The sequence below is a fragment of the Triturus cristatus genome, chromosome 8 (assembly GCF_964204655.1).
Source record: "Triturus cristatus chromosome 8, aTriCri1.1, whole genome shotgun sequence".
Taxonomy (NCBI): Eukaryota; Metazoa; Chordata; class Amphibia; order Caudata; family Salamandridae; genus Triturus; species Triturus cristatus.
This window is the reverse complement of record NC_140591.1, coordinates 387,035,578-387,050,638: the sequence shown is the minus strand read 5'-3', so window position 1 is coordinate 387,050,638 and position 15,061 is coordinate 387,035,578. Positions and strand designations below refer to the sequence as shown.

At 45.4% G+C, this 15,061-nt stretch overlaps 1 protein-coding gene across 2 annotated transcripts in view; it reads left to right on the top strand.

The window, feature by feature from the left end:
• The window catches only part of TRPC4 (transient receptor potential cation channel subfamily C member 4), a 1,369,656-nt gene that overhangs the window by 441,636 nt on the left and 912,959 nt on the right, over positions 1 to 15,061 (top strand). For both annotated transcript variants that reach the window (XM_085621757.1, XM_085621758.1), the window contains exon 3: positions 6,068 to 6,475. In XM_085621757.1, coding sequence (XP_085477883.1) covers positions 6,098 to 6,475 — 378 coding nt within the window. In that variant the 5' untranslated portion in view covers positions 6,068 to 6,097. The remainder of the gene's footprint in view (positions 1 to 6,067; positions 6,476 to 15,061) is intronic.

Below are 15,061 nucleotides of genomic sequence, written 5' to 3'. Positions count from 1 at the left end.
AAAAAAGAAGACAATCAGCAGTGGCGGCTGCTGAAAGATTTTGATGTGTCATTTTTATTTTCTTGCAAAAACAACAGTTGATGGACAGAATGCAGAACAAAGTCATACATTCACCCCAGTACAGAGATCTGGGCCTAAATCCATCGTTTTTTTGCTCACCACACCACCCCAGTTCAGACATGGCCATATGCAAATCAGCCTTGACCCTGTGCCTCATGGGAACAGTCCAACCCAAACTGCCAAGCCATGTCTTCCCTGGACTACACAATGAAGGACCAGCACACCTTAATGAACGAGTGAATTTCCACCAACCTACCAGGAAAATATGTTCCAGAACCATCTCCCTAGCAGCCACCCAATGTAGCCACTGATAAAACAGTGGAGGCCGCTTCTTTTCCCACCTGGCAGTGAAGACCTGAAATCCCTCCCCCTGTACCTCAGAGCCTCACCATCGCTCCAGCAGTTCAGGAAGGACCACAAGACCTCGCTGTTCAACCAACAAGCAGCATGATCCAGCAGCATGAATCCCACACCGCCTCGAGACCCTTATGTGTGAAGCAGCTGAGCTTTACAAACCCTGACTGATTGATAGTAATTACCCTTCCCACTACATGTATGACACATTATGAGGACTAGCCACATATGGAAGGTTTATTTGAAGAGTGTTATAAAACTATAGGGTAGATCATGTGACTTGGCATACAAGGTCTGTTTTCTCAGTCCACTGAGAACAGTAGAGCCTGGAGAATAGTTCATGATCTATTTGGGAAGTGACCTTAGCAGGAAGAGAGTAAGCTACCTTGAAATCATGGCACACAGAGACCTGTCTCAGTACGTCACTAACTGATCCTGAAGACAGCCTACAGGTAACCAAAGACTCGTCCACTTTACCACATTGTCAAAAGACAAAATACAATATATTTAATTAAGGTTTCTTGTATAGTGCCATATTCCAGCAACCAGTTCAGCTCGCTTTCAGAGCACCTATTAAACAAGGATTAATTACAGTGAGTCCTAAGGCTATGAAAAGGCACTAGAGGTTCACTGAAGCAAAATTAATGTGCAAGGAACATCCAGTCAGGAGACAACTTTCAAGCAGACGTACGAATCACTAGCACAGCGTACCAACGACCCCATGGGCTGTGGCATAAGCAAGGAAAATGGCCCCTTTGGCTGCTGCTCAGGAAGTAAAATATAGCAATTATCAGGGTTCAATGGGCCCCTGAGGGTTTTGGGTCTCAGTACCACTGTACTTGCTGAACCAATGGTAACTATGCCCCTAGTATGGACAGAGAAGGCTGCTTCACCAATTGCAAACTGAGGAATAGTTAAACTAGTTTTCTCTGCTAGTCACATGACAAGCACTGGAATGTAATTAAAGAAATTATCAAGAAGCCAGTCTCCTACCAAGGTCTCTGCAAAAGGGCATTAGATTGAGTTAACATGGGTAGGCACTGCCATCCTATTCCAGGCGTCCATCCATAGGTGCTTGCATTTCATGTCTGCCTCAACACCATATAAACAGACATAACCAAATGCCAAGTACATTCGAACACTCGATGTTTTAAAAGATTTGTGCAGGCAGATCCACTCATTAGATCACAAGTATCAGCTTCATACTCTGTTTTCATGATTGTTGATAAGTAATTGTAATCATTTTAATGAATCCTTAACATTACATCTAACACCTCGTACCCTGCTCTCCTCTTCCCCCCAATACGACCGTGCCTCCTAAGTTACACCTCCAAAAGTCACCATGCCTCCCCTCAGCCACAAGTAAACACCGCCCCTGCACTCCTGACTCACTCTTCCCTCAACATACAGCGCCGATCTGTACCACTCCCTACCCCTGGCGCACGGTGACCACCTCTCCGACCCGTGCCCTCTCAGAGATGAATCGTGAAAGAGAGGCTCTCTCTCACGATTCATCATGCCCTCCCTTCCCATTACCACCAGAATACCTTCAGCTCGCCACCTCACATGGCTTACCTCCACCCAGACCCAAAGCACACACCATCTACAATAACATCCTCACCCAACCTTCCCCACGCCCCCGGCTCCTCACCCCCACGGGCTGTGATAGATTCCTACGCCTGATCTGCCCTCCTCCCCAGGGCTCCCCACACCCTCGTCCAATGGCTCACCTTCCCTCGGGTTCACTCTGCAGTGGCACACGCTGACCTCCTCACTCCCCCTCCCCATGCCCTGACCCTCGGGCTGCTCGTCTCGCAGCTGGCACCAAAGGTTGCACACTGGCATGCTATCCTCTGCAAGGCGGCCTTTCTTGCCCAGGATCTCTAGGCGCGCCGGTGCATGGCCTCGGCCGGTCTCGGTGCTGCTCGCTGCACGCCAGGCACGGGTGCTGCCACCCCTCCTGCCGCCAGTGATGCGTGGTGCTTCTGTAACCCCTTCGCTGCAGGACTCGCGGGCACTGCGCATGCGCACGCATGCGAGCCTCCGGAGGTGCCAGATCTGGACTATTTAAACAAGCTCGATTCTCCTGGAAAAAAAGTTCTAAACAAGCACAAGACCTACCAGAAGAGCCCGAAACAAGGCCGACCCCACACAAAGACGAGACTGGGTTAGAAAGGAAAAGAGTATAAGAACAACCATTCAGCATGCATCACATTGTATTTAGCACGCCTCAGTCATTCATGCGCCAAATCCCTGCCAGGGGCCGCCACGAATATGTATTGTATCTGATTCCTCGTGGTGGCCCCTGGGGTTTGGTGGCCCTGTGCAGGTGCACAGCTTGCACATGCCTAAGGCCGCCCCTGCTGGTTGTGACGCTCAAATTTTCCCACTTCGAACTATTCCCACTGAACCCAAAAGCTTCACTGGGACCTCGTCTGACTCCTATCTGATGTTGTGAAGCCCGTTTCAGATACAGCCTGCTGCCTTGCCCCGCTGAAGCATTTGACATGCAGAAAAAAGTCCAAGTCCCAACCCTCTGACTGGGTTGCACCTGGTTGCTGTATCTAACCCTTGCTTCATTATGGTTGGACTGAAATTGCGCCTAGGTCACAGCCTAGTGTGACTATTGTTTACCATTGGGGCTTTGAGTTCTTTTTGGCACTATTTTTACTTAGGTGTTTAGAAATTTAAACAACTGGTTCCCATTTCAGAATTTTTGTTGCTTTGATGTCATTATGTTTGCTAAATGTTGCTCTATTTTAATAAATTAAAGTGGGATTTTTATTGTGTTTTTGAATTCTTTTTACTGTTTTGATAATACTAAATGCTTTACAAGTTTTCTCTTGCCAGAGCTGCCAGGGATTGAGCCCAGATTTAAAGTACTGAAACCTTTAACTGAATCTAACAAGACTGAGACCTTATTATTGATGATGGACCACCCTGTAACCCAATTGATAATTAACTTTCTCACAAAATGTATCTGAGCTATACACTCTAGTGCTTACCTTTTTCAATAGTGTTTTTTTTCTTGACAGCTGAAGTAAGAGGTGTGAACAATATACAGATTAATACATGTGCAAATGCCTGTGCCAAAATGCATAGGCTGATCAAGGAAGATAGTTTCTGACATTGCTTGACATCAGTGTGCAAGTAGCACTGTCACAAACAAGACCCATAATAAATTGTTCATGTACTGCTAAGACATAATAATTTAACTAGGAATCAAAAAAGAAAGATTCCTTTTATTTTTGGGCAAAATGTAAATTCAATTGTGTGTTACTTTCTTATGTTTGGCTGTTTATTTTAGAGGTGTGAGCAAAGATCGCTATGTTACCAGCCAAATCGGAACATGCCTTTAACCTGCCTATGACAAGAAACTGTTTACTAAGAATGATAAAATAGATTATCTCCAACTCTTCAGCTATTTGAGAGAACTGGCAGCAGAAAACTATAGCAGCGTTTGTGACTTAAACTAGCATATGCAGTACTCACTTTACCCTTAAGTTGAGTCTGGTTTGAAGCATAGGAATATGGATCTGTTCCACAGAGATCTGGCCAAATTCACAAAACAAACCACGAAAACTGCACCTGTAAAAGTAGTCTTGTGAACAAGTACCGATGTAATACTTTTTAGAGTCCTGGGTGCATATTATCAAGCCCAATTTCGCCGCTTTAGCACTATTATCAAGGACACGCTAACGCGTGTTTCCTTGAGTTAGCAGCCGTCTTATCTCCACTTTGCATGTCAGCGATATATATCACTAATGACATGCAAAGTAGGCGTTTCTGACTTAAACTCCATAGAAACAGTTGCAAGCACAACTTCCCTCTATTATCAATGCCCGCGAAGCGATAAGAAAAGTCGCGCTTATCGCTGGAATTTAACTCCTGAAAAATACTTGACTTAACCATCTTTTCAATGGGGGGTTGATTGTTAGGTTAAGGACACGCTTGCCTATTAGCAAGCTTTTCTTTAGCGCAGTTAATTTAGCGCTATGATTCTCATGCTATTGCTGGTTTTACATGCAATCGCTGGATTTCCTATCGCCTTTTCGATGCGCGTTGATAATACCACGCTAGCACGGCGAGGAAATCTAGCAATAGCCGGCGATAAAATAAACAGCGCAAAGCGCGCTTTGCGATAATCATCGCATATCGTTGATAATATGACCCCACAAATGTTGCCAGTATCGGAACTGGAAAGTCTCAGTTTTCCAGGCACACTAAAGGCGTTGTCATGAGACATTTTTGAACGTTGCTATTTCCCGCGCGTGCGCAGGGTACTATTACTTATTGAGGAAAGGCCCTAATGTGCAGTTGCATTTTTTTTTCTTTTTGCGGAATGCATTTTCCTCTTGGAGAAATGTCTCCTACCATGCCCCTGTGAAGGCTAGGTTTGTTTCATTCGCTTACTACCCTGGAAGAGTTTTTTTGTGTAACTCGTTCATCGTTAACTGAGGACGCCACTTGATCACGTGCATACCCACGGATCACTCATCCCTGCAATTCTATCGAAATTGCCTGCTAACTCTGGATACTCGGACCATATTCCCAGTTCCCGGATCGGAGCAAGATACTCGCATTGCTCGTTTTCGTACTCTAACAGCTACCGTTGCGGTCACACCCGCACCTACTAGCAGACTACCAGACCATTATTGTAATACAAGACGCGAGTTTCTATTCTGGCAATTGACCACGTCTCCTTCCCGATCTATTCTCTACGACAGGCAATTCCTTTCAATACCAGGCATGTACATTCTTTCGTCCTGATGATGATCCTTGTATCTCTGTAATAGGATCGAAACGTCGTCGACTCCAATCTATACAGCGTGCACATTAATCTATTATGTAAAAAAGTGCAGTGACTGTATGGTAAAAGCTTAAACACTGGATTTTGTAATTAAGCTCCATTTGCCTTGCCTGTAATGTCTGTTTGTTTTGTATATGTCTTTTCTCCCAACGGATACAGGATTGTGTCCCACATATGTTTTGCTGTTGATTATTAGTTGCTTTTTCATTGAAGAATTAAACTGGATGTCCGGCTGGACATTCTAAATATAGTTTCGATTCTGTACTATATTTATTCCCTCTATTCCTTAAACCATTTTGAGGACCACTGTTTGTTTGAAATTAAGCAAATCTCTGACCAAGCCCGGGGTGGGCAAGAGTTAGAGGGAAGCTTGTGGATGTCCATAAACTCACTCTTTTTAGGGAGTTCAAAAAGTTTCATCCGAAACCACACTTCATCTTTCCATTCCCCACCCCTAGCATGGGGTTTACTGCTGTAATTGTGGGTATTCAGGTTCTTCAATTGTGCAATAGTGAATGCAGGTACACCTGCCAGATATTGTTTTCTGGATATCTAGCAGCTGTGAGTGAAGCCAGTTGATGCCCTAGATGTAGGTTCACAGCCAGAAACTACTTTGTTCATGATGGTACCATCAGTCTTAATTCCTAACCATCTCCATGCAGGCAAATGGATGACCTTCGCAGCTGAAGAGATTTAAGGGCAAGCTATAAAGCAAACTCTGGGGCTAGTAATCACCGGTCCTATTCTTAAGTTGGCATTGAGTGATACATTACTAAGCTGCAAAATATCACTGTTCTTTGTTTCAGTTTTTATTCTATATCTATTTTCTTCTCATCTTTGCAGAGAAAATGGCATAGCATGGCATAAAAAAACATGGCTCAGTTCTACTACAAAAGAAGCGTCAACGCCCCGTACCGAGACCGCATCCCGCTTCGCATAGTGCGAGCAGAGTCGGAGCTCTCGCCGTCAGAAAAAGCCTATTTAAGTGCTGTGGAAAAGGGCGACTATGCCAGTGTCAAGCAGGCACTCGAGGAAGCGGAGATCTATTTTAAAATCAATATTAATTGCATTGATCCCCTGGGAAGAACTGCTCTCCTGATTGCAATTGAAAATGAGAACCTTGAGCTGATCGAACTTCTCTTGAGTTTCAATGTCTATGTGGGAGATGCCCTTTTACACGCCATCCGGAAGGAAGTAGTTGGAGCTGTGGAGCTGTTACTCAATCATAAGAAACCGAGTGGAGAGAAACAGGTATGTGCAAAAATCATTATTTTTTGTTCAATTGCTAATGAAGTGTAGTATACACAAAGGGTACGAAAGAGCTTGCGCAGTCATGGTGGAGGCACCACAGTGTGGCGGGGCTCTGCAGTCATGGTGGTGGCTCCACAGTGTGGCGGTGCTCTGCAGTCATGGTAGCAGTTCCACAGCCGTGGTGGCGGCTCCACAGTCGTGGCAGGGGCTCCGCAGTCATGGTGGGGGCTCCACAGTTGTGGCTGGGGCTTCGCAGTCGATGTGGGGGCTCCACAGTCATGGCAGGGGCTCCGCAGTCGTGGTGGAGGCTCCACGGTCATGGCAGGGGCTCCGCAGTCGTGGTGGAGGCTCCACAGTTATGGCAGGGGCTCCGCAGTCGTGGTGGAGGCTCCACAGTCATAAAGTGATCTCCGTACTGCAGTTTCTCATTGTAAAGATCCCGCCACGCTGCAGACTGTGGAGGCTGTTTGTGAATCGGGCCCTGAATATTATGCTTTTTCCTCAGGCAATATAGCATTTCTTCAGTGGCGGGCTGCTTTATAAACATAATAAACAATTAGGGACTGCTAATACAGGTACAATCATCAAATTCAAAATATGGTACTTACATATAAAAGAGCTACAGGGCTGCCACTGTCGCATTCAAATCAACAATCAGTGTTGAAGATGCAGCAGAACGTTATCAAGATTGCAAATATTTTGCAACATGCAATTCCACCTCAATGCATTTGCCGCACCGTATTTTGATTAAAAAAAGAAAAAGAAGTGGACTTTTTGAATAAATGCGTCCTTGATACTGCCTAAATGAAATTTTCTTTTTGTTACTTGTCCTCTCTGTACATATTCAATGAGTGGCTTCAATAAGTGGCTCCAATTTTCTTTAATTAGGTTATAAATCTATTTACATTACACCCAAGTGCTTCTGGATTTTGTCCTGTGTGTAATAGGTCAACCACTGCCAGTCTGGCAAGATCCAGTATGATTTAGTTAAGTGTGAATTAAAGTATTTTTCCTTTTTAAATATGAAAACACTGGCTGGGTGTTGATTGATGAAGTGTTAATGGATGTTTGGCAGAGTTCTCAGTTTGTAACCCTTGCCTCCTCCCTGAGAAAGCCGTGGGCCGCTCTGTCTGGCTAGTCGCTACACTGATGGTAAAATGCTAAAGGGTGTACTTGATGCTCAGTTTGGGTCCAATAATAAGGGGGTCCCATGACACGAGAAAAGTCTCTGTCACAAAAGGAGACTTAGGACTTCCCAGACCATTTCCTAAATTAACTGCAAATACGCTGAATTGTTATTACCCACTGTTCCAGAAGAAGCCATATCCTTGCTAATGTACATCTATATCTCTTGTGCATTCGGCTTTGCCACTGTAAGCTCTAACAGCTGCTATGCCAATTGTCACTGAAGAATAGCAATAGCAAGTCATGCCCATGTTCCAATAGAAGCAGACAAAGTAGAATGTGGTAGGAAGCACTGTGGAGTTCCTACTCCTAAGGTGTCTGCCATGTCCAAATGATGATGTAGCAGCCGGTTGAATGGACTGATGGTTGATGATTGTTGCAGAAAACAAAGACATTTATGGCCTTCAATAGGGTACTACCTACTTCTCCTGAAGCAGTGATCGTAATGTGTATTGTTTTGACTGTTGCCAGTTTCACCCAGCACCTCTGCCTATCCATGCCAGTGAAATATGACAATGATGGGTGGGGTCAATGCTAAGCTATGCTGGTTTATCTAATGCAACAGTATGGCAGTATTTATACAATAATTTGCTGTTCGTTATATGCCCACCACAGTAATCCTTCATGGCGTTGAACCAGCTGCTCCTGTCAAGGTTACTGTTCTGCACATGTGCCATGCATGTGAAGGATACTTTACAACACATATGCACAATGTGTGCATGCACACAGGGTAGCTGTATTGACTTCTGGATTGGATCAGTGGGACCTGGGTTAGCCAAGTAGAACACCAGCAAGAAACTGTTGCGGAGCTGTTCTGGTGAGTCACAAAGAAGAGTTCCAGAGCACTAGATGATCTAGAGGGAGGGGGCTGACATTCGGTTCACTGATATAGCTGGTGCTTGTTTATGACAACAACACAACTGTTGTGCACGTAATGTTAGGATCCATATGGGGATCCATCTTGGGGTCAGGGTTATTCACTACTAGTATAATGAAAAACAGGCACACAATAGCGAATGCAAAGACCCTCTGCTCTTGGCATTGACTTTGCCACCTCTGAGGCCAGGGTTTGCAAAGACAGCACCAGGTAATTGGTGGTGGCCTGACAGCAGTTGCTTGGCAAGGTTCTCTAAAGTAAATAAATGAACATCCTGGATCAATAATGCACTACCCAGTCTTTGAGCACCTAGCATCTTCATTAAGGCTCTTAAGCAGAAGAAGAGGACTCTGCTTAGGAATGATTACTGCAGGATTGTTTCAAGAGTGAGATTACTTCATCATTAAATAACTATACAGCCTGGCCTCAATTAAGACATGAGTACAACTGTTAAAGTCCATATGGTGGGAAAGAAAAACTCACTAAATGCTACTAAGTACTAGCAGTACTCTAACACTACTCAAAGACTAGCAAAGACACACTACCAGAAGCAATATCACACTCTTTCCACAGTGCCCATCATATACTACTGTAAACATACTTACACCTCAAGCATAGTATCACCCATCAAAGTAGCAAACACACAAAACCAGAAGCACTTTTACACCCCTTCCTGACTTTGAATCACAGACTAAAAGCAGCCCTTATACCCTTCACATAATAGCTTCCTGACTTTACTGACGACACGTACCCCCTCACACACAAGCAATTACACCTTACTGATAGCAATTGCAGACCCATCACAAAGTTTACGTTGCGTATTACTGACAGCATTCTCACAAATGTTGCAGTCTGTAATCCTAACAGCGCTCTTGCATCTTTAACATACTAGCAAACGTATACTACTGGAAGCACTCACACTACTCAGAGACTATCAGCCACACACTAACAACAGCATTCTTACACCATGGTTGTTGATCCATTAAAACACTGGGGGTAGCAGACGTGAAATTACATACCCATTGACGTTAATGACATCATAGGAAGTGACATTATATGACCACTGACCCTCATTTATTCCAGGAAGTCATGTCATATAACCCTACAACCGCAACATTTGAGAATTTGCATCGGATAGTATCACAAAGTCATGCAAAGTTGCGCTTTACACTGCTGTACATTATTATGTATCAAGAGGGCATTCCATAGATGGTGAATTGCTATTAGCATGCAACCACCCATGGGTTAGGATGCAAATCCCTATCTACAAACAATGGTAAACAGGAATTTGCACCAAATTCTTATGCCACCTTGAAAAAGGAGTAATGTTGTTCTACCAACTTTGCAGGCGTGCCTCATTGTACAGCACACATATAAAGTGGGACAAGCCTTAAAGCATAGTTTTTGTACTGCCAGGAGCCTCTTCCAGTACAAAAACTAAGCTTCAGAAAATGCACACACTTTGCACACTGGCAGAAGAGTATGTGCATTTGTGCATGGCTGCCAAAGGTGCATTTTTCTCTCCCACTTTAGCTCAAGGCATCACTGCAACTTTGGAGCACTGTTGACTTGCGTCAAAGAATAGGAAAAATGGACCTCAATCTCACAGAATCTCACTCGCTACCTGGCACTTTACTGACACTCACACACATGCTTACACATACAGAAACATTTTCTCACACAAACTCATGTTCTCTCTCACGTAAACACACTCTCATCCGCAAGTATGCATACAACATACATTTAAAACCGTTTTTACTTACCACGACAGCCACCATTGGTCCTAACTGTTGTCCATTGTTTAATGCACTAATGGTGAACAATAGAGTATTATTCACTACTAGTATAATGGAAAAAAGGGACACAATAAGGAATGCAGAGCCCCCTGCTCTTGGCACTGATTTTGGCACCTCTGAGGCCAGTGGTCACAAAGACCATGCCAGGAGTCACAGCTGATACCCTTAGATGTCTACTATTTCTCACACCCATTTCATACAAGTAGTCCCGTACTATCACACCCTTTACAAAATAGAAGCAAAGCCATTAGGTCTAACTTTTAAGTGAATGTGTCTCTTCATGGATTGGCAACTTGTGACATTGTGGATAGGTGAGTGAGTGAATCCAAAATGGGTAGATCCATAAGTCACTGGCTGCATTTACGATGAGTGATTGAGCGCATGAACAGATAGAGGAGTTACTGCATGGGAGGTAGCATTCAGAAACTTTGAGTTATTAGCTAGACTTATTGAATTTTCCAGTGTTTGCAATCAGTTAATGGCACTCCTACGTATTAGCACTGAGATTCTACTGTGATAAACAGCAGAAAGTCTGACTGGAAAGCATCTCAACCTATCAGCTTCAAAATATTGCAAATCACAGGTGGATAACTCTACAACCCCTGAGAGATAGTGGTAATAATTGCATGTACAACTTGAAAACAATCCAAAATGTTTTATGATTTAAAAAAAAAAAAAAGGATCAAGTGTTTCAATATTGTCTGCATTAACAAGAGCCATACGGACCCCATCCTATTTACAATTTATGTGTGTATAATATATAGTAGTGGGGGAATACATATATTTTTGGGTGTGAACAATAATGAAACCCATTTCCAGTGAATCAAGAGTGTTGATTGATGATTGTCTATTTTATTTTATTGGTACCTGAAACAAGATTCAGTAGATAAAATGTTACCTAGCAACCCTTAGATCCCCTTTCTAAATATCCACATATTAAATTGTGTTTAATAAATGAAACATTGCAAGAAATTGGGTTTTTAGATGTGCAGGATGTGATTCCTGGCAAGTAACAGGTCTCCTTAGAAAGAACCAAGTATCCCATTGTAGCATTTGACTCTCTCAGGGTAGCAAAACAGAGCAGTCCACGGCCTACTCAAGGAAGGTAGTGTGGGCTAGTAATCTAAATCATACTGCTTGGGCACCTACCAGCTAAACCAAAGCCTGGCATTTCAGGACTTCAAGGCCTCTCACGGCCTCCACCCAAGGCTGATACACCTACAATGCACCAGGCAGAAGTCTTTTATGGCAAAGTCAATGAAACCTGTACTTCTGACAGCTCAGAGCGCCAGTCCCTAACAGACGTGTTTGCCTAACTCAAGACTGATGCTCACAGTCCCTTTGCTTAATACAGGCTCTGCCTGGCCACCTGGATAGATCAAGGTGGGCTCATCCATCTCCTATACATCTCCGCTATCCATAGGCCTCCACCCCCTATCCTAGTGTCTGACCCCTTAGGGCCTACTTGATTGGATACTGCTGGGCATCTCCACAGCCTCCTCCTCAGGTTCAGGCAAACCGGTCTCCTAGATGACATCCTTCCCTTTACTCAGGCAGCCACCTACTCTACCCTGACATCTCAGGGTCCACCACTAACCACTCTCGGGAATCTAGGGAATCTACCACCCCCTCTCTGATCTCCTCAGGGTCAGTCACTACCCCACCTAGTGAAACCACGGCACTCACTACCCATTGTTAGACCCGGCCCTCGTAACATAGCTAGACATGACCCCTGCACCTCACACCAGCCCCCAAACCCACGGCCTAGCCGATCCTTCCCACCAGAACTCACACGCACCCAACCCAGACTTCCCGTCCGTGGCCTTCCTCCCTTCGGCCACACCGGGCCCGCGTGCCCACTTCATGCATCAAGATGGCCGCCCGGCCCCAGCGCGACCCGGGCCTAGAGGCGCCACTCCGGCTGGAGGACACCACGCTCCCCTTGGGATGAGAGAGGGAGGAGCAGTTTCTATCACACCTCTGCGCTTCCCTGGGACGGTGGGTTTTGATCGACCTGCCGGCCTCCCCGAGGGCTGGCTCCACGCCTGCTGGGCGTCTGGGACTCCTCCCGACCCAGCCCTGAAAGGATCAAAAGACAATGGCAGGAAACCCCAACAAGCGACCCCGAGGTGACAAGACCCCTGCCTGCACAGACTCCGGACATCAAAGAGGAGTCGCCCTATAACAAGGGTGTGCTCTGAGACTGTCCGGCAGATTCGCCTTGGAACACCTGAGCCCTGCTGAGTGACTCGCGGCTCCCTGAAGATCGTAAGACCTCCGAACTTGTGCTAGAGCCCTGCTGAGTGACTCGCGGCTCCCTGAAGATCGTAAGACCTCCGAACTTGTGCTTGAGCCCTGCTGAGTGACTCGCGGCTCCCTGAAGATCGTAAGACCTCCGAACTTGTGCTTGAGCCCTGCTGAGTGACTTGCGGATCCTCGAAGATCGTAAGACCACCGAACTTGTAACCGAGCCCCGCTGAGTGACTCGCGGCTCCCACAGACTCTCTTGGTCCCGCCGGACCCCACGACGACAAGCGTATCCCCCAGCTCGAGGATTGTGAGCTGTGCGCCGGGTACGCTCCTGCATTTTGATTCTTATCCACAAAGACTGTCCCGCTACCTCCTAAACCCCCTTCAAGACTCTGTGAGCCCACGCTCTGCTTGTATATATTTGCCTAGCTGATCATAAAAGATCTTACCACTTCGATCTGATAAAGATTTGCTCGTAAGAACTCTTCGTGTGGTGTCTCTCTGTCGTGTGGTGCCGAGTGTGCGATCCTAGATACGAGGTTCCTCCCCTGAGGAGTCTCCCGCCAGTGCCCGGCTACGATACCTCGAGGGTGGGTCTCAGGGCAGTCAGGGCCCCCTCCGGGCCCCTCTGAGGTCGCCTTCTAACACCCATCCTATGTCTCCTCGGGTCCTAACACTACACCTTCTATCTTGGGAGCCAGCACCTTACTGAGCCACCCACAACTATGGGCTACCTTCCCACTCTCTAACAGATAGCTTATGGGAACCACAACATTTTTCTTCTGCCCCCACAACATGGGAACATTTCTCAGGGACCACTCTACCCTTCTGGTGAAAATGCCTGTGTGGGTCGCCAATTCTAGGAAAACTGCTACCCCACCTTTACGCTCATTTTTGGCTGGCACCAATGGCAGGATCATCTCTGCAAAAGCATTAACTCACATTGGACTCTCTCATGGGAAATCTGCCTTACCCATGGCAAGCACGAGAAATTCTTGGAGCTCCTGTTCACCTCCTACCCAAGAAGCAGGGCCCATCCATTCACCCATGTCTATGTTGTGCGTACCAGTCACAGTTCCTAAACCTATTGAGAAGCAGCCTCCTCATATAGGCAAGGTGTGTGCAGTGTTGGGGTTCACTATGGTCTGTAACTCTTACATGGAAACAGTATGTGAAAGTCCAACACTCCATCGCATCATTTCAATTTGTAGACTGGTCATAATAAACATCAATATTTTCACATGACTTTTTGTGTGAGGGGACTTTCCTTTCCCACATCTCGAGATCATACAATCAAACATTTGAACTCCTCTCTGCGGCTTGCCCTCTGATATTTGTACATTAATGCATAGGTAAAGTGTGGCAAAACTAACTTATCAAATGCTATCAATGCATATCGGAACCGGATACTCTTGATCTCACCGCTGCCACAAATGCAAGAAATTGGGTTATTGTGCAGGATGTGAGTCTTGTGCAAGTAGTAGGTCCACAATTGTCTCCTCACTGTAAACCAAGCACCCGATTATAGCTCATGACTCTCTCACGTAGCATGCAGACCAGTCCAAGGCCTACTCAGAGGTGGTGGTGTGGGGTAGTAATTTCCATCCTCTGGTATGCAAAACCACTTAATAAATGATTGTCTAGTCAGTGCGTTTCCTTTGATAAAATAAATGTACATTTATTGCAGCCACACACACAACTAATTTCTATGCATCAATTTACAAATTTATATATATGATAACTGGATAATACCTTTGGTGACCTTCACAAATTACATTTGGCCCCTAGTGTATCATGCATATACTCACAATACCCCGACCCCCCGACTATACCAGATGCAACATCTCAATACAAGGGGGTATCATTTAAAAACAAAAAAGAAGTAGGCCTATTGTCTTTGCCAAGTGGTCACCACATTCATATACAGGGCAAGCCTATTCACTTTGACAAAGAGTCACCACATCAATATATAAGGGAATCCTATTGGTTTTGTCAAGGGAATCATCTCATTGTTAAACCACTAAGCACAGGTTCAGATACACCATTTAATCAAATTATTCACTAAACAATGTTAACATGCATTCATCATGAATATAACCATTTCAATGTTCAAAAATGTTCACGTGGCCGGAAGAACAAATACTTCATGAGCGGAAATGCTGCTTTAGGTTTTGACCTTGCACTGCTTTTCTTTACTTGGCTTTTAATTTAGTAGGCATGCCGCGGTCCCACCCAAGATACCCAGAATTCAACTTTATTGTTGTAGTTTGTAGGGCACCCTATGGCCCTGGCAACCCCACCTGGCTCCTCACATGCAGCTTCCGTGCTGCACGAGAGCCAGCAGTCATTTCCGCACTTTCCCCCGCCTGCACTGCTATGGGCAGAGAGAGAGAAAGTTGCTTCTCCCAGGCCTGCTTCCCTCACAGCCTGGGTGATGTCATTGTGCTTCTGTTCTGCAAGTTTTCTCTGCTGTCCTGG